Source organism: Fukomys damarensis, unplaced genomic scaffold (assembly GCF_012274545.1).
Source record: "Fukomys damarensis isolate Sample0158 unplaced genomic scaffold, DMR_v1.0_HiC HiC_scaffold_36, whole genome shotgun sequence".
NCBI lineage: Eukaryota > Metazoa > Chordata > Mammalia > Rodentia > Bathyergidae > Fukomys > Fukomys damarensis.
In genome coordinates, this window is record NW_022900948.1 from 44,142,199 (window position 1) to 44,160,784 (window position 18,586).

Sequence of the window (18,586 nt, forward strand, 5' to 3'; positions counted from 1 at the left end):
GCACTCCGTCCCCGGCGTGCAGGGAGTGCCTCTTCCTTCAGACTGTACTCTGGGCTGCCTGCTAGAGAAAGGGTTCCCTGTTGCAGGGAGTGTGCAAGCCCAGGTCAGGCTTGTGAGTATTGGGGTGCCACGCCCTGAGCAGCACACACGCACGGAGAGCGCCTGGCCGGCGAGGAGGCAGGCAGCCCCCGGGATGGAGCTTCCCGTCAGACACACCTCCGGGAGCTCGGGGAGCGCAGATCTCTCCACTTGGGAAGTCTCTTAGCGGTCCATCTGGAGGCGATCTAGGGGGAGTGGTGCAGCTCTTGGGCCCTGGGTAAGATGTATCAGGGCTCCAGTGCGGGCTGAGGCCTTGTGCAAATGCCTCCCCCCACCCCACCTCAATGACTTCATCTCTAAAGTGGCATTAAGCATGGTACCTCCCTTCTGCGTGAATCAGATGGCGGCAGGCATGAGAAGGGCTGGGTGCAGTCAATACCTGCACTCAGTGTTGCCTGTCTTTCCAGCAGCCTCCCTATAGGAGGGGCTCCAGCAGGGAGAGGCTAGGAGCCCCTCACTGAGCCCTGATTGCCCAGGAAGGGCCTCTTTTGCTACTCCCTTGGGCAGGGATGTGGGACCCAGGGCTGGATGCCAGAGAACATGACTCTGGGTGTTCCGGGCTACCCTGGAGGTGGGGCCTTGCCAGGTGCTGGGCCCCATCTGCTTGCCCAGCCACCGCTCATTCATTCATGGAGCCGGTGCCCACTGCACACCTCCCAGGTTTATTTCCTGGGCCACCTCTGGGCTTTGATTGGTGAGCAGGCTTGCTAGATCCGATCTCGGCACTGCTGCTCTGGGGAAAAATCTCTGTTTTCTAGGAAGGAAACCAAGGCCCAGAGAGGGACAGGGACTTGGCTAAGGCCTCAGCTCCTTCGTGACTTCCTCTCCCCAGCTTCTTGGCAGCTTCTTGCGGGTTCACCCTGTAGCGACCAGGGAGGAGCCTGGCATTTGGGAGCAACACGTCTGCGGTGGGTAATGAGGGCCTGGCTGTGCCTGGCGACACCTGGCGAGGCTGACTCCCCTGTAAATACCTGGGGATCCCCCGCACTTCTTCAAATCCTCACTGCACCGAACTTGTGTCCTTCACCCAACATTTATCGCAGCTTTTGAGCACTGTTCTGGGCCTGAGGAGTAGAAAGGGACATAGAAAGACTTTGTCCCTACTCTTAGGGGCCTACAGGGGGGAAAGACGGACACTGCCCAGGAATGGTACCAACTAGCAGATCCCGAGTCATGTCCCCATTACACAGGCAGAGTAGCCCCTCTCTCGCGCTGGCGTGCGCAGCCGCTCATGTTGAGGTCACCCTGGCAACATCCCAGCTGGGGCAAACAGTGTGTGCAAAGGGCCAGGAGTAGGACAGCGCATGGTGCATCTGGGGAACAAGTCCTGTCCCTGGATCTGGGGCAGAGGTGGCAGGAAGCACGCCAGGACTCTGCAGAGCCTGGAGGTCCAGGCTGAGGAGAGCAGGGCCCAAGGGCAGTGGGAGCCACAGCGGGGCTGGGATCGGAGCCTGGTGAGGCCAGAGTTCTTGGCAGCAGCCACAGGAAGGCCCCAAGGCAGAGGCGGTGGTGGGACAGACTGAGGGGGTTGCTGAAGGCTTGGTGGCACCTGCCACCCTGTGTCCTCACCGCCCAGAATCTCAGTGTCGGGTTGGTTGGGGAGGGGACACCAAGGCGCTGACGAGGGAAGGGACTCTATCACCAAACTGGAGTGAGGGGCACCAGCTCCTGAGCCTGCGTTGCTGTCCTCAGCCACTTCAAAGCCGGCCCCTCCCGGATGCTTCCGCCTGGTGTGTCGCTCGGCCCTCGGAGGGCACCTTCCCTGCTGCTCACGGCAGCTGCTTCCTCCTGGGTTCTCCCAGCCTCCACCTGAGCCCCAGCATGGAGGTGTCAGGGGCCAGGCCGAGACCCCGGGGGTGAAGTTCACACAGATAGCGTATGCTGGCACCGGAACTGAACTGTGACCCTGATCCGAGTGGCTGCGTAGCCACCTTGTCTTAAATGGTGGGGGCGACCTTCAGACTCAGTCTTGCCTGTGCGCTGGAGGAAAGTGGCTCTCATTGCTGGGCCTCAGTGTCCCCATGTGTCACAAAGCCCACAGGTCCTCACACTCATCAGTCAGGCCGGTCAGGAGGCTGCTGACCCACTGTGCAGGAGACGGATTTCTCGCCCAGGGAGAAGCTCCAGGAAATGGCTCATCGCAGTGGGTGGCCACCCTGGGCTTGGCCCTCGGAGTCTTGGGGACCCAGGCTGTGTGATGTCCTGAGAGTGTCAGGCTTCCCCGGAGGCTCAGGACTCGACTGGCACAGCCCCAGCATGGCACTGTGCCTCAGAGCCTGCTCTCCCCTGTTTCCAGGCTGCCTCCCGGCACAGGGCCCCTCTGCTATCGTCAGACCAAGTGGGGTTCAGGTTCCTGCTTGAGCGAGGTCATGGCTATGGAAGCTGGACCAGGCCAAAGACTCGGACCCTCAAGTCCCGTTTCTGGCTGGCTGGGGACTGGGCAAGTCACAGAACCCCTCTGGGGCCCCTTTCCTTTGTCTGTGGAGTGGGGACAGTAAATGCACCTGCTTTAAACTCATGGCCCATGAGCCCTCGTGGCCCCTCTTCTGAGGCCTGTGCCCTGTCTCCATCCTGGTCCTCTTTCTCCCGCAGGTGATCTCTCTGGCCACCTCCTTGCCTACCTGAGCCTCAGCCCTGTGTTTGTCATTGTTGGTTTTGTGACCCTCATCATCTTCAAGCGGGAGCTGCACACGGTGAGTCTGTCCCCGCCGCCAGGCCCGTCCCGAGGTGTGGAGCCGCTGCAGGCCAGGTTGTTTGCTGCTGGAACTGGGCAGGGCCGAGAGGTCCGTGGAGGCCCAGCTGAACACATCTCCCCTTCCCCCAGATCTCTTTCCTTGGGGGCCTGGCCCTGAACGAGGGGGTCAACTGGCTGATCAAACACGTCATCCAGGAGCCACGGCCCTGCGGAGGTAGGAGCTGGGCTAGAGGGGCTGGGGTCCCCCAGGCTGGGGCATCGGCCCTTGATGCCTGGTCTTTGTGCCCTAGGCCCCCACACAGCGGTGGGCACTAAGTACGGGATGCCCTCCAGCCACTCCCAGTTCATGTGGTTCTTCTCCGTCTATTCCTTCCTCTTCCTGTATTTAAGGTGAGCCTCTGCCCGGGCTGGGCTCTGCCTCAGACTCACTGCCCACCCTCTGGATGCCCCTCAGGGTCGGGGAGCTACAGGGGGCACAGAAGGCTCCAGGAGCATTTGGCTGGGGGTGGCGCTCTTTGGGGGACCTGGACTTCAGCTGTGGGCTGAGCCCCGATGGCCTGTATTCCCAGAATGCACCAGACGAATAACGCCAGGTTCCTGGACCTGCTATGGAGGCACGTGCTGTCCTTGGGGCTCCTCACTGCAGCCTTTCTGGTCTCCTACAGCAGGTACAAAGAGGAACCCTGGCTGCACCCCACCCATGAGTTCTTGGGCCCTGTGGGCCCCATCGTGACCCCTGCTAGAGCCCAGAAGGGAAGGCTGGGAAGGGCCCCAGCCTCTGTTCTAAAGGGTTAGGGCTCTCATCGCCCTCCTTGCCCAGTTTGCTGACCTCATGGTTCTGGGGACACCAGCGTGCATTGGTCTTGTATTCCTAGCTCTTCAGTTTACAAGCTGGGTAGCAGGGCAGTGGACCCCAGTCGAGCCACCTGCTAGAGACTGGGGCAGCCTCTGGAAGGGAGCTGCCCACCCATGGGCGTCTTCCCCACGCTCACACAGGTCCCTGGTGGCCAGCTTGGCGTGGGGCATCGCGTTGCCTGTCCCCGGGGCTCTTGTCAACTTCCCTTCTGGCCTTGACCCAGGGTCTACCTGTTGTACCACACCTGGAGCCAGGTGCTGTACGGGGGCATCGCTGGAAGCCTCATGGCCGTCGCCTGGTTCGTGTTCACCCAGGAGGTCCTCACGCCGCTCTTCCCCAGGATAGCAGCCTGGTAACTGCCTCCGTTCTGCCCACCCTGCACCGTGGCCCTGACCCCTCCGGTGGGTGGACCAGGTGTCCTGACCCCAGCCCAGTCCCCCCAGCCCAGGTGGCAGGAGCTGCAGGCCACCTGCCTGCTTCCCACCCCCCAAGGGGCTTGCTGCAGGGGTGGGAGGCACCACCCTCTGTCCTTGCCTGGGGACTTATAAGGCAGCCAGAGTCGGCTGGGCTGGAAGTGCCCCGGGGCAGTGTCCCTGCCTGATGGTGCAGGTGACAGAGCCAGGTGTCTCAGTGGCTCTGGGGCCTCAGGCCTGACAATGGCACTGGAGGGGGCATTGCCAGCCCCAGGAACTAGGGAGGCTCCGTCTGGGTGGCAGCCGCGCCTGATGCAGTGCTGGCTGTCCGAGCATCTGTCCGTCCATCTCTGCAGGCCGATCTCCGAGTTCTTCCTGATCCGGGACACCAGCCTCATCCCCAACGTGCTCTGGTTTGAGTACACAGTGACCCGGGCAGAAGCCAGGTGAGTTAGGGGACTGCAGTCCCCACTGCCCCTTACCTACAGGGTCCCCCAAAGCCAGGCCTTTGCCTGCTTGTCTTCCATGGCCTCATTGAATTCTCCTGGGGCCCCCACTTTACAGATGAGCACACGAGGGCTGAGAGAGAAGGGAAGTCACCACCTGAGGTCTCTGAGAGGGGTGGGAGCCAATTGTCCCAGAGCCCTCGAATGGCACCTGTCCTGCCCAGAGCTAGGAGCAGAAGGCCCTGAGGTGCTTGGGGTGCCTGTGTGTGGCACCCATGGGCTCCCCAGTCCCATGGCTTGGGGTGGTGGGGTAGAAGCTGAGGTGCACCGAGCTGGGCGCCAGCCACAGTCACACAGCAATTCGGGGCACAGCTGGTCTCCCCTCAGTGCGCCGCAGTCCGGGATGGACAGGGGGCGCCTCTGCAATCAAAGGGCAGTGAGGAAGCGGGCTCCAGGGGACTCCAGGGAGGGCTCCCAGAGCAGGAGAGCAGCTGCTCCGCAGTGATAGGCTGGGCGTTTATTGTATCGGAATCCTACTGCACTAAGGAGCTCACGGTGAAGCCAGCCAGGATCCATGAGGAAAGGGATTCCAGGCTCAGGGCAGAGCAGCAGAAAGGCGCCACCTGGCCCTGCCCAGCCCTGCCCTGCCCACTGCCCTCATTCACCTGCGCCTCCTCACAACCCCGCCCTGGCCGTCAGGGTGCTGGGGTGCAGAGCCAGTGGACAGCCACTCCCAATACGGAGCTCACCCCGTCCCTGAGGTTCTGTGCGGGCCGACAGCCGGGCTAGCTGCCACAGCCCCTTGCTTCTCTCTGCGGGTCCCCGTCGGGCCGGCCGCCCGCTGGCCAGGCTGTGAGCCGGGCATCCTCATACCGCACTCTGCCCGTTGTAGGAACAGACAGCGGAAGCTGGGGACGAAGCTGCAGTGACCAGTGGGCATGGCTGGGTCCAGCCTCCAGATCTGGCCTGTGCGACGCCTCGCAGGGCGGACAGCATGACGGACAGAGGGACGAAGCAGAGACCTCTGCAGACCCAAAGTCACCAAGCGGAGCCTTTTTATTTTCTTATTTTAATTTTAATGGACAAGGTGGACCAAAGGGCCGAGCCAGCCCCTCAGCTGGGACCCTGGAAGGGCCGGCTGCCCAGGGCCACATGGCCACAGACCCTCGCTGTTGCCGCCAGTCCCTGGCATGGTGGCGCGTGCCCTTCGCCTGGGCACCAGGGTGTGGGAGGAGAGTAGGGTCTTGTGCGCTAGGCTTGGGCCCGGAGCCCCAGGCGGTGTGAGGCACACACACTATTTATTTCTTGGTTTTGTCAGAGGCAGGTGCAGTGGGGCCTCCCCCGCCCACCCCAGAACCTCTCAGTGTTTCCTGAACAGGGCAGGGCTGGAGCGAGCACCCGACTGGCGACTGCTGTCATTGTGTTCTTCCTTGTCCCCGCCCCACACCACAAGGGCTTTCTCTGGTCCCCCATCCCCAAGACAACTGTCCCTTTCTGACAAAAGAGCCTGCACATGTGGGTGCGCACACCCAGGCTGTTTACAGCTCTTTCTGTCCTGCCAGTAGCAGTCCTTGTCCTGCTCGAACAAACCAGGGGCCAGAGCCGTGAGCCCCGCTTCCCTGTGTGCTTGGAACTGTCCTTGTCCCTCCTGACTGAGGACCTGTTCCAGGCCAACCCTGGGCCTGGGACTGGGCTCAGGAGGGGCCCAGGAGACCTGGAAGTCAATTCAGCATTCACGGCAGGTGTGTCCAGGCTCAAAGTTTCCAGCTGTGCCGGCCCTGCAGACCTGTGTCCGACAACCCCTTTTCTTTGTGGAGGTTTCTCACCTGCTGCTGAAGCACAATGTTTTGGTGCTTTCTCTTCTCATTCGTTCAAGGCAGTGTCCAAAGCCATTCCCGATGCCAGGACCAGGGCTGATTTCTAGGGAGGCAGGTCAGTGCCCGTGTTCCCCCCCTCCCCTTAGGGTTTTTATTTTGTACTTTTGCTTGAGATAAGCCAAGTGTGAGGTGGTTTGATTTCAGAAAAAAAAAATCAATGAAATTGTTTACTATTGTTTTAAAATAAAATCTTAAACTCTGGCAGCTGGAGCAGGTGCTGACAGCCTGAGAGGGTTGGCGGACACGTGACCCCCAGACAGGGTATGGAAGAGAACATAAAATTATGAGCATCTCGTCACAGCACCTCATCCCAGCCGGGTGTGGTTTCGCACACCTGTCATTCCCGAATCCTGGGAGGCTGAGGCAGGAAGATCACAAGTTCAAGCCCAGCCTGGGCAACCTTGTGACTTGGTGAGACCCTGTCTGAAAAAATAAACAGGGCTGGGATGTAGCTCAGTGTTAAAGCCCTAGGTTCAGCCCCCAGTATTCAAAGCAAGTCAAGCGATCCAGTCCCCTGTGGCCCCCAGAGCAGGGGTCTGGGGAGCTGTGGCGTCTCCCACCTGGATCTGCTGGTGTGGTTCTGGGTGGCCGCTTCGCCGGGGTGGACTGGTACGGGGGTGGCCCTCTGCTGCTCTCAGCAAGCCAGGTTTGGAACAGCCGCTGCTGAGGCCGTGCTGGAGTCAAACCTGGGAGTGGCCCACACTGGGTCCACGGCCGTGGCCCAGAGTGAGGCCCAACCAGGAGCAACCTTGTCCCCGCCCACTTGCCAAGGCTGGACTGGGTCTCCCAGAACCTTGACCCTCAGTGAAGGCGACCAGACTGGTAGTGATCCCAGGTGTGGCAGAAGCAAACACCCTTCTGCAGGGAGGAGCCTCATGCTGGGCTTAAGATCTGCGTGTGTCCAGTACTTCTAAATGACGAAGGGGTCCAGTGTGGCTGTGGTGGAGGCACAGCCCATTGTAAACTGCATCTCCTGCTCCCTGGGTCTGGGCAAGTGACTACCTCCATCCGGCCAGGAGACTGGGTCAGGCCTGCCAGGCCGGAGACTGTCACCTCTGCCGCAGCTTCCCTGCCTTGGGAGAACTGGGTGATGTGTGGGGTGGTGGATTGGCCACGTGAGCTCCTCTGACCCTGGCCTGGAGGAGACAGAGGTGTCCCCTTGGAATTTCTGCCTGTCCACTTAAGTGTCCTGGTGACTCAACATCTCTGAACCTCAGTTTCCTCATCTGAAAAACAGGGAAGCTGGGGCATGGCCATGACCCTCCATATTTCTGCACTCTAGGAGGCTGAGGCAGGAGAACGGTGAGCTCAAGCCCAGCCTGAGAAACTTGTGCAACACTGTCTCAGAATAAGAAGGGCTGGCAATGGAATTTAGTGTGAAGACCCTGGGTTCAATCCCTAGTATTGCCGCAAACAAAACCCAAGTAAACCAGGGGCCTCACCCTCAGGTCAGCCCTGGCCACTCTGCCTACAGATCCTGCTGCCTAGGCACCTGCTCAGGTGTTTCTCATGTGCCTACTTTTTTTTTTTTTGAGACAGGATCCTGCTATGTAGTTCAAACTGGCCTTGAACTCACAGCAGTCCTGCCTCAGCCTCCTAGAGTGCTGGGATGACAGGTGCTGCCACCACACCCAGCTACTTTTTTTTTTTTTTTAAACAGTACTGGGCATTAAACCCAGGGTTCCATTATTGAGCTACATCTCCAGCAATGTTTCTTTTTTTTCTTTTGGTTTTGTTCAGACAGGGTCTCACTATGTAGTTCAGACTGCGCTGGAACTCACTGTATAGCTCAGGCTGGTCTCAAACTTGCAGCGATCCTCCTGCCTCAGCTTCCCGAGTGCTGGGATGACAGGTGTGCGCCACCACGCCCAGCTCCAGCAATGTTTCTGAGACAGTGTCTCCCTAAACTGCCTATGCTGGCCTTGAACTTCTGACCCTCCTGCCTCAGTCTCCCAGGTAGCTGGGGCTGTTAAGAGTGCACACAGTGCCCAGCTCTGCCTCACTGACTTCGGCAGCACATTCCGCCTCTGCGGGGTGCATGGGTAGAGACAGGGCCACAATTCTGCCTGGGTGGGTGTTTGTCCTGTGGCTGGGGTGGACATGCCTGGCCCTGGGCTCAGTGGGACCAGCTGTGGGCTCCTGCATGGCAGCCTGAGGATTCCTCTTGGCACATCTGGGAGCCCTTGGGCACTGGCTGCTTGGACACCAGCTCTCAGACCCTGGGAGAGGCAGAAGCAAGGCCAGGTCTCTGTCCCCGTGTGCGCTACCCTGCTGAAACTCATGTTCACCAGGCATTTCTCCTTTATTACTCAGCCGCCCACATGGTCACACTGTGCCACGGTGTGTGTCAGGAGAGGCCGGGCTCCCGAACCCCATCATCCACAGTGGCCACATGAGGACAGCCCCGCGAGCATCCCCTTGGCCCGTCCCCTGCCAGAGGCCCCAAGCCCTTGGCCAGAGGTAATCCTGTCTCTGGGTGGCTGGGAGACAGGATAGGGTATGGGCGCTGGCTTGGTGTGCAGATGGGAAGCTAGGAAGGAAGGAGCACTTTTTAGGCCCCTGGTTTGGCAAGTGCGGGGCTGGACTTGTCCCAGGCCCAGGGCGTGCGTCTTCTGTCCTGTTCAGCACTTACCCAGCACCGGGGCTGTGGCACTTCCTGGGACAGTCGTGGAAGGCACTTGGCTTGGGCCTGCAGGCCTTGTGAGAGGACACTGGCCCTGGCTCAGCCAGACCTGGGGCCAGGAGCTGTGGAAGCCAGGGGCAGAGCCCTGGCAGGTGTCCACCTCCCAAGACTTCAGCATGGCGCGGGCAGGCCTGGGCACGGCGGCTCAGAGCTTGGCCCAGGGGTGGCGCTGTAGCAGCTCGCGCATGTCCAGCAGGGCCTTCTCCAGGTAGTGTGCCATGCGGGCGGCGTTGGTCTCGGCACAGCTGTTGTAGGCCGACACGGAGAAGTTGACATGGGTCTCCATGGGGTTGTAGCAGACGCCATAGCCGTCGGGGACCACGGGCCCAAAGAACATGACACAGTCTGTCTTGGAGGGGACCTGGGCACAGCAGGAGCGGTCACCCCGGTCTGCCGGAGTCTGTGGGAGAGGCACCTCCTCCCTGCACATCGCACTCCCTCTCATCCTGGGGTCCCCTCCTCTGTGGGGCCCTGGCTTCTCCTGCCTCCCTCTCTGTCCTTGCCACCTCCCAGCACCCAGCACAGGCTGGCAGAGATCAGGCGATTGCTTGCAGCTGACCAGCAAATGGCAAAGCCAAATCCCTTACAGGGCTGGGGGCCGCCTGCTCAGGTGCCGGGGTTGCCATGCGCCACCCAGCCCCCAGATCCTCCTGGGCACTGCAGCTGCTCTGGCTGTGGCCCATCCACATGGCCCACGCCCCAGCCACAGTGGGATCTCCGCTCATGGGGCAATGCCCACCTGGCTGGTGGAGAGGTTAAAGTGCATGGCGATGGCGTAGGAGGTGTCCATGAAGATGTCGGGCATGCTCACCAGGTCCTCGATGGCCTGCAGCTTGAGGCCCAGCAGGTGGCGGTCGAAGGCCTCCCCGTGGATGGCCTGCAGTGAAGGAGTTGTCAGGAACAGGCGCGAGGCCACAGGCTGTCCCCTGCCTGCCGCTGCCTGGCTCCTACTCACCCGGTCGGTGTAGGCCCGGTGCGCTTGCACGGCCTTCCGCAGCAGCTCTGCTCTCTGCTGCTCCTGGAAAGTGGGCAAGGGGCTGAGACGCTGTCCCTCCCTGTGCGCCACCGCAGGCTCCCACTGTCCTTAGCGCTGTGTAGAGCTGCCAGGGCCACACGGGGCAGGGCTAAGGCTCACTGCTGGAGGGTGAATGACTGAAGGGACGGGTGGATCCTTTTCTCTGGCTGTCAGACTCCCACTGCCCACCACGGGGCTGGCACGGCGCACGGGGAAGGGGTGGCTCACATGGTGCCCGCCCTCGCGCGATCCCTCACCGGCACGCTGGAGTCGTCCATGGCCTTGGCGAAAGCCAGCGAGTCCATGGAGGCCGATCGGATGGTGTCAGTGCGGCCCAGATGGAACATGCGCAGGGAGGCGCTCTCGTAGGTGGCGCAGCACTGGCCATAGATCCTGGGCAGAAGGGGTCGTGAGCACTTCGGCAGGGGAGGCCGCCCACCCACCCGCCCCAGGGCCAGGGCCAGGGCCAGGGCCAGGGCCGCACCTGTAGTAGGCCAGCTGCAGGGCCATCTGGAAGAAGCCGTCGGGGCTCAGCTTCTGGGCCTTGGGGAAGCTCTTCCCGAAGTGGTGGAACACCAACACCTTGATGTCCAGGTCCCGGATCATGCTGGGCGGGACGGCGGGTGAGAGCCAGCCCAGCCTGGCAGCCCCTACCCCTGGGACGCAGGGCAGTGACAGCCACTTACATGCTGAGGTTCTGCTTGGCCTTCTCGATGTCGTTCTTGATCTCGGGGGTGATGTTGAACCGAAGCTTCTTGGGCATGGGCAGGGGCACCATGGGTGAGCGCACAAGCTCGGGCTTCTTCCTGTGCAGAGCAGGTGGCATGTGCCAGGGTGGTGGGGGTTGGCAGGGCCGGGGAGGTGGCCCCACCGCAGGTCACCTGAGGATGAGGGAGTCGGTACTCACGTGTGCTCCATGACGTGGTCCACCAAGGCGACAATGGGGGGGCCCTCAGCCGCCGCGTGCTCATAGATGAGCCCACAGGAGCCGTCCTCAGCCACGATGAACTGCGAGGGATGGGGGCCCTTCAAGCGGACGTGACTGGGCTCTCGGGGTGACACTGACTTTCTGCTGTTAGTGATGGCTGCCATCTGTCAGACAGCCTGCCTCCCCCACCTTCCTAATCCACACCCCAGAGTCCTCCAGGACCATAGCGGGGCGTGTTCCAGGCACCCCATGTCCCAGGCACAGCGAGGGACTGTCATGTCTGACCCCAGACCCCGCAGAGCTGTGTGGGGTTTGTGTTTGTGTGTGTGTGTGTGTGTGTGTGTGTGTGTATGTGTGTGAGAGAGACAGAGGCTTGGCAATGACACATGGTGCCCCCTAATTACGGCTGGTCCTGCTTTACCACGCGGCCCCACCTGCAGTGTCTTGTCGAACCAGCGGTTGCCGCTGTTGAGCGATTCACCGCCCCCGTGCAGCATCTGGCCGGCCACGTGGTTGCGGTAGACGTCCTCGGAGACCCGGGGCACGGGCTTGTCCAGGCACACCGTGAAGATGCTCTTCTGGACGGAGCGCACCGAGTCCCGGTTTACCTTGTCTGCGGGCGGTGGGGGCGGGCGAGACTCAGGACCTGGGGTGGGGGCTCCCGGTCTAGGGACCCCGAGGAGGCGTCCACTGCCTACGGGGTGATGCTCCCATCTCATCCCTGACAGGGCCCCGCGGCAGCACCCGGACTCCCAAGCCCCTGGCCCCGGGAGACGGGTCCAGCGCTGCTCCGGCCCCTGCGGCCCACACCTTTGATGAGCGTGTTGTAGGCCTTGGCCCAGGTGTTGCGGTGGTTGGAAGTCAGGATGCCCACTGGCTCCTTATTGGTTTGCAGGGACGAGTTCCAGATCTTCTCCAGCTGCACAAAGATCTGGTCCGAAGTGAGGGGCGTCCCGTCACTGTGGTACACGTCCAGCTCAAAGAACTGTGGGGCGAGGCGGGAGGGGAGGTCACCAGAGCCAGCGCGGGTGTGGGTGTCAGGGAAGCAGCTGGGCAGGGCTCTGCGGCTCAGGCTGGCGACACCCACCTGGTAGTTGTGCACCACGGTGATGTGCATGGGCGGCTTCTTGGTCTTTAGGAAGTTGACGACGGAGTCCTGCTTGGGGCCCGGCACACGGCAGGAGGACAGGATCTGGTAGTACTGGTTCATGCACAGCGGCTTCCCCGCCAGCTGCTCCACGGGCAGGGTCTCGCTGTGGGGCGGGGCACAGAAAGCGGGCAGGTGGACGGGGCCTGGCCTCAGCATCTGTGCTCCCTGTGTGAGTAGGGGCCATCGGGACCAGGGGCTTCAGGAGGCCTGTGATCCCCTGGCGGGGGCCCTGTACATGAGTCACCCAGAAACTCCCACTCTGGGCTTCAGTTTGCTGTGGGGAACATAAGATAGCAAGTCAACTTCTGGGATGTCTCTTCTCTCTTTTTTTTTTTGAGACTTGGTCTTGTTATGTAGTTCAGGCTCTCCTTGAACTCATTATGTAGCCCAGGCTGGCCTCAAAATTCCAGTGACCCTCCTGCCTCAGCCTCCTGAGTGCTGGGATTGCAGGTATGTGTTGCCACGCCTGGCTCAGGGTCGTCCTTGGTTGGGATGGGACAAGGCCCACAGGAAGACAGCCCAGCAGCAACAGTGGAGAAGCTCGGTGTCCCAGTCACCAGTGTGTACTATCCCAACCCTCACTGAAGCTGGCCTGACAGGAAGCGGAAAGGACTGACCTTGGCCTGCCCAAGGGCAAGGGTGGCTGAGGGTAGGGTGCTCACTTGTCAATCATGCTCTTGAAATCCAAAACGCCCTCGATGAGTTTGGCAGCAAACCTGAGGGATCAGTTAGGGAGGTGAGGCTGTGTGGACACCGGGGGCCCCAGGCCAGGAACGTGAGCTGGGGGAGGGGGCCATGGCAGGAGCCTCTGGATTCCCACCTTGGGCCTGCAGGGCCGGGCGTGGGAAGGGGAGCGCAGTGTGCTGGTCGGGTCCCTCTCCTGGGCCTTCCTTTCCCGCCCCTCTTCCTCTCTCTCCCTCCTTCCCTTTCTCCCTCTCTATTCTTCCGTCCCTTCCTGTCTCCTTTCCTCCTTTTGTAGTGCTAAGCAGGAGCTCTACCACTGAGCCACCCTCCTGGCCTCAGACTGAGCCCAGGCTTCACTCTGAGCTACCGCCCAGCCTTTCTTTTTGTTTTCAGACAGGGTCCCCCCAACTGCTAATTTGTCTGGGCTGACCTTGAACTTGTGACCCGACTGTCTCAGCCCCAAGAGTGCTGGGGTTACAGTTGTGCACCACTGAGGCAGCCTTGCTAAGTTGCCCAGGCTGGCCTCAGACGTGTCACCCTCTTGCCTCCAGCTCCAGAGTAGCTGAGGTTTCAAGTGGGATCCAGGGGGACCATTTGGGTTTCTGAAGAGGGGTTTCCTGGCCCAGAGCCACCACCGTCAGTGCCATGGGCTGCCCAGCTCTACCATGGTCCAGCTGGCTGCACCTCTGAGACTGCGCCCTGGCCCCTCTCAGGGTGCTCTGGCCCCTTTATTTATGATTTCTTATAGTGCTGGGGTTGGAACCCAGGGCCTTGAACATGTGGGTTAGGGAAGTGCTCTACCCCGAGCCACACCCCTGGCCTTTTCCTTCTTTTTTTACTTGCCCTGTCCCTTTAAGAGAAGCAGGTGGCCGCAGAGTGGGGAGCGGTGGCCTTGTGTAGGGATCTCTGCTCCTGGTATTTTTCTCTCTGCTACTACTGGACGGGGGCCAGAGCAGGTGACGTGGCTGATGTAGACAAGGGGACTGTGTATAAAGGTCACCTGTGTCCAGCTTGGGACAGTGGGAAGCAGGGGACAGTTATGGTACTCTGCTAAGGGAGACTCTGCCCCCATCCTGAAGGGTGACTATGGGGAGGTCCCTCGTGCCCAGCCTCAGTTTCCCCACCTGTAAAAGAGGGAAGGTGCTCCCGAGGGTGTTTGTAGGGATGAAAGGACAGCAGCAAGGGAGCCTCTGCAGGACGCTTGCATGGGCTTGCAACGCTGGAAACGCCTAGAGCCCGGCCCCTGGCTCAGCCCTGGCCACTCACCGGAGCTGGCCCTGCAGGTCCACGAAGTCCTGCTTGGGCAGAACCACACCCGGGCTGGAGCAGATGACCACGGGCTGGCGGTACTGGAGGTAAGCAGTCTTGAGCCACCACTCGGACAGCTGGGGAAGGTGCAGACCGTGTCAGGGGTGCCAGGACCTGCAGCCCCTTCCTTCCTGGGCTGGGCACTGGCTGGTTCTGCTCCGCGGCACCGAGTCTCCCAGTGACCGCCAAGACCCAGCACACCCTGCCCTTGCCCTCATCCACAGTCTCCCCAGCAGAAAGGCTGGTAGGAAACCTGAGGCTCAGGAGGGGGCACAGGTTTCTTTCTTGTGGTGCTGGGGTGAGAACCCAGGGCCACGAGCACGCCCAGCACACACTGTCACTGAGCTACACCCAGCCCCGAGTCTGCTTTGATCTTCCAAGTTCTCCGTCAATGGCAACGCATCAGTGAAAACAGATGCGTCCCTCACAGACGGAAAGGATAGAAGGGAAAGTTGGGTAAAAACCAAGTCCAGCCAGCGAGTTCCTGACAGTCTCAGGCTGGGAACTGTCCGAGGAGACAAGGGCCTGCTGTCGGGCAGCCCTGGGGACCCTCTCAGTGGCCTCAGTTTTGCCAGTGGCAAACTGGGAAGGGGATACCCACATTGATCCCAAGGTCAGGGCAATCTTGGAGGGCTCACAGCGGGGACAAGTGATTGTGCTGGTGACAAGGTGTGGATGACACGGCCCGAGGGCCTGTCCGGAGCCGTACCCCGCACACAGCCTCGCTCCCCTGCCCGCTGCATCCCACCCTACAGACTCCTCCTGGGGAAGTGCTGGTCCCTGGCCACTCGCCTGGACCTTGCAAGAGGTGCGGGGAGGTGACCTGCCACAGGTGGGACACCTCCTCCTCGCTCACCGCCTGGGGATGGCCCTGGGTCAGCCGGGCTCCCCGTGAAGCATGGGGCCTCCGCAGGAGCTGCAGCTATGCTCCGGGCTCTGGTCCCCTCTCTGGGCCCCAGTTTCCTTAATAGCAGGGAGGGGCAGGCAGGACTGTTGGAGCCTCTGCCTGCACCTGGGCCACAGGAGAGCCTGCAAGCAAAGCGCGCCTCCAGGAAGACTTCTCGGTGGTCAGCAGCACCCCTAGAGGGGAGCAGGTAGGCTGAGCCCCGCCTTGTGAGCTCTGAAAGAGTCCCTGGCCGAACCACCTGAAAACCCCAGTCCCAGCCCTTCAGGGCCTACATCCTCACTCTGACCCTAAGGCCCTGCTAGCTGAGTGCGCCTGCTTCCCACCTCGCACGGGCAGGAGCCCCAGGGCCAGGGGTCCATCTGCCTGCCCTGTGGCGCCTCCTACTCCCTAGTGTGGGCAGCCTTCCCGGATCCAACCAGGACAGGATGGGGAACGTTTGGTCGGAAAAAATACCCAAGTGCATCTGTATAACATTGCAGACTGTTTCACTTGTCACGGTCCCCTGAAAGACACGTGGTGACCATTCACAACACTAATGCAGGTATCAAGTCACCTGGAGGTGACTGAAAGTTGCAGAAGGTGCGCACAAAACACTAAGCCACTTTGCAGAAAAGACTTGAGGGTCACAGGTGTGGTCTCTGCCAGGGCCCTGAGACCGGTCCCCTGTGGACACAGTTCTCCCACATCCACACCTCCCCAGCCAGCCCCAACGTGGCAGCCCTGGGCCCGGCTCACAGACAATCCTGGCCTCCGACCTCCTCTGCCCTGACCCAGGCCACCTGCATCTCCCCGGGGGTGCAGGCATCCGCCACTCTTTCCTCCCAGCAGCCTCTCTGTTCCCTGTGTGGAAGTAAACACCACGTGCAGGAAGTAAGTGTGCCAAACACTCCAGCGGACAAAGCTGGCACACCCGAGGGACACAGCACGGCCCAGGCCGCGAGTTACTGGCCGTCCCACCAGCGAGAGTCCATGCTCCGGCCCCTCAGCTGGCTCCCTCACCCGATGCCCCTCCAGCCTTCCTGCACACACCAGGCGGTTCCCCCTTAACCCTGGTTCAGATCTAGGACCCCTCCTTCCGCCCTCCCTGCCCACTCAATGGAAAGATGCTGCCAGCTGCTGCCCTCACACTTCCCCTTCCTAAAAAACAAAACAAAACAAAAAAACCACTTCCCCTTCCTTTCCCCGTTCACAGGACTCCACTGTCTGCCTGCAAGGGCCTCACACACACGGACCTGCACTCTGCCCCCATGTGACTCCCGGCTCCCAGAGGCTGTCCCTGTGTCCCTGGCCACCCGGCACCTGCTGAGTGCCAAGCACAGGGGAGTAACCGGGAGCCTCCACAGAGCAGACCCGGACACGTGCCGGCGGCTGGCATGGGAGATCCCATGTGCAGCCAGCAGCAGCCATGGTGAGTCGCACCAGGGAACCCCTGCACTCACCCAGTTCTCCGACTTCTTGGCCCTGCGCTCCAGCCCCTTCTGCAGCCGCTCCCCAACGCCCCCAGGGCTCCGGAACTCATCCACCAGCTGTTTGGTGGCGGCCCATTCCTCCTCACTCACGATGGGCTGCAGCGCCTTCAGGTAATGGTCCAGGGACTGCTGGAGCGGGGGCACGGGCAGCCGTGGCAGTGCATCCTGGTGTGCCTTGAGCCTGCCAGGAAGCTTCATCAAGGAGGAGGGTCTGAGGAAGCCCAGCGGCTTCACCTGCAGGCAATAGAACACGTTGTTCTTGTTCGTTACCTCAGTGAGCCCTGAAGCTCCTCAAGACGAAGTCCTAGGCACTTATGAGCCTGTCCTGGTAGAGAGGTGGCCTCATGGGTGGCACTTACCCAGGCCTCCCAGCCCCCGGGGCTGTGGTGTCCCCGCCTCCTGTGAGGGCTGGACGCGCAGGCAGGCACAGGGAGGGTGAGGTGTGGCCCCGGGGATCCCAGTTGGGGTACATGACACTGTGAGGGTGGCAGAGGTGTGGGGGACCTCCCCATTGTCTGGAAGCACAGACACCACCCTTCTTTGCCTGGAAAGACAGGTCACCCAGACTGGTGGCAACTCCCTCTCCAAGTCCCCACCTCCTCTTCTTTCACCCGTTCTAGACTGAGAAACAGGATCAGGGAGCACAGAGACCTAGAGAGTGCGGCCTCGGGCTTTCCTCCTGGGGGGGGGACGGGGCAGTGAGAGATCTGAGTGTCCTGAGTGAGCAGTGGCACAGCAGGGTCCGGGAGATTCTGGAGGCAGCAGAGAGAGAGACAGAGACAGGAGGGGCCCTGGCTGCTGGTAGGCGGCAGGCAAGCAGCAACATCTCTGTTCCATACCTGCTCTCTGCTGCCTGTCTTCCACAGCCCAAATGAGGTCCCAGCCCCGTCTGTCTGCCTTGGTTGGATCGCTAAGCCTGCTACCCGGAGATGAGCAGAACCTAAGGAGAGGCAGTTTCCTGCCTGGGCAATGGCCAAAGTTCAAGGGCAATGGCAGTGGTGTGGCAACTGGGGTGGCATCTGGGGTGTGACAGTGGCAGAAACTACTGGACTGTGGCAGCTGCTCTCCCCTCTGTAATTTCCAGACAGAGAAATGGGACACAGGTGAGTGGCTGGCAGTGGGCACCAGAGTAAGAGGGAACCTGGAAAGCTTCCCCTTCCCGGCTCTGAATGGGCCTAGTGCCAGGGAGGCAGGCCAAGAGGTATTAAACATTCCACCTGCTGAAAATCCATGTAGATCTTTTTGATATGGGAAAACTTGGCTGGAGGGTGGAAACAGCCAGGCCTGTAAACCACTGTGGCTTTGAAAGTCAGCCCTGCAGTTGGGGCCGGAGCAAGGGGATAGACCCCTAGAAAAGGTCACCAAGAGCCCTACCCATCCCCTTCCTCCCTCTGGATTCTTGGGCTCTTCCTGGTCTCTACGAAAGCTTGGTTTTTCTGAGCAGTTGTTCCTTCAGCCAGAGGCCCAGAATACAGGACTTCTGGCAGGAAAAATTGAGGATTAGGGTAGATCTGAATTAGCAGATGCCGGGCACCTGGCCAAGTTCCCTCCTGACTCAGTTTCCCCAGCAGTGGGGGTCATCGGCCCAGCTTGGTGGTCCTGGAATCATGGAGGCACCTGTGGGACAGGGCACGGGCTCTGATGGCCAGGAAGAGGGTGAGGAGGAGGCTCAGACACAGGAACACCCAAACAGTCAAAGTCTGAGCCCAGACGGGAGCCCTCAGCCACTGGCCAGGAATGTCTGTCCCTGGGAGGCAGAGCCCTGCCAGCAGAGACATGCAGGATCAGAGAGGAAAGGGACCCAAGCTTAAGACAGCAGCTTGTGGCTGGGAGGGCAGGTGAGCAGATGTGGACAGGAGGGGAAGGGAGGGGCTGCCACTTGTGCCTCGGCCAGCTGGACGCCTCCACGTGAGCTTCTCTGGCCACACACATATCCCTGGGGGCCCAAGGGCACTGACCCGCTGGACAGGCCTGGAGATTGGCTGTGGCCGGGCAGGGGCGGGACACACAGCGGGTGCGGCTGGGCTCCGGTCGAATGCGGGCCGCCCGGGCCGGG

The 18,586-nt window shown here is 61.1% G+C and overlaps 2 protein-coding genes across 7 annotated transcripts in view; one reads left to right on the plus strand and one right to left on the minus strand.

Annotated features, from left to right (window-relative positions):
• Positions 1-5,924, plus strand: part of Dolpp1 (dolichyldiphosphatase 1) — a 6,503-nt gene extending 579 nt beyond the window's left edge. Inside the window, exons 1-8 of one of the 3 annotated variants that reach the window (XM_010627341.3) lie at positions 904-1,007; positions 2,692-2,792; positions 2,924-3,008; positions 3,085-3,184; positions 3,364-3,462; positions 3,874-4,002; positions 4,420-4,509; positions 5,402-5,924. In XM_010627341.3, the coding sequence (XP_010625643.1) occupies positions 3,117-3,184; positions 3,364-3,462; positions 3,874-4,002; positions 4,420-4,509; positions 5,402-5,438 (423 nt within the window). In that variant the 5' untranslated portion in view covers positions 904-1,007; positions 2,692-2,792; positions 2,924-3,008; positions 3,085-3,116 and the 3' untranslated portion in view covers positions 5,439-5,924. Of the gene's footprint in view, positions 1-903; positions 1,008-2,473; positions 2,540-2,691; positions 2,793-2,923; positions 3,009-3,084; positions 3,185-3,363; positions 3,463-3,873; positions 4,003-4,419; positions 4,510-5,401 lie in introns of those variants that run through there. The other 2 variants (XM_010627343.3, XM_010627340.3) reach the window with 2 other exon arrangements.
• A 2,745-nt stretch (positions 5,925-8,669) lies between these two features.
• Positions 8,670-18,586, minus strand: part of Crat (carnitine O-acetyltransferase) — a 10,247-nt gene continuing 330 nt past the window's right edge. The window contains exons 2-16 of one of the 4 annotated variants that reach the window (XM_033759233.1): positions 17,182-17,282; positions 16,890-17,074; positions 16,501-16,764; positions 14,113-14,231; positions 12,825-12,878; positions 12,100-12,265; positions 11,823-11,997; positions 11,447-11,625; positions 10,992-11,092; positions 10,771-10,890; positions 10,569-10,691; positions 10,342-10,477; positions 10,025-10,087; positions 9,809-9,946; positions 8,670-9,430 (exon numbers count right to left, since the gene is read on the minus strand). In XM_033759233.1, the coding sequence (XP_033615124.1) occupies positions 9,215-9,430; positions 9,809-9,946; positions 10,025-10,087; positions 10,342-10,477; positions 10,569-10,691; positions 10,771-10,890; positions 10,992-11,092; positions 11,447-11,625; positions 11,823-11,997; positions 12,100-12,265; positions 12,825-12,878; positions 14,113-14,231; positions 16,501-16,764; positions 16,890-17,042 (2,007 nt within the window). In that variant the 5' untranslated portion in view covers positions 17,043-17,074; positions 17,182-17,282 and the 3' untranslated portion in view covers positions 8,670-9,214. Of the gene's footprint in view, positions 9,431-9,808; positions 9,947-10,024; positions 10,088-10,341; positions 10,478-10,568; positions 10,692-10,770; positions 10,891-10,991; positions 11,093-11,446; positions 11,626-11,822; positions 11,998-12,099; positions 12,266-12,824; positions 12,879-14,112; positions 14,232-16,500; positions 16,765-16,889; positions 17,075-17,181; positions 17,283-17,369; positions 17,493-18,586 lie in introns of all 4 variants that reach the window. The other 3 variants (XM_033759232.1, XM_010627346.1, XM_010627347.1) reach the window with 3 other exon arrangements.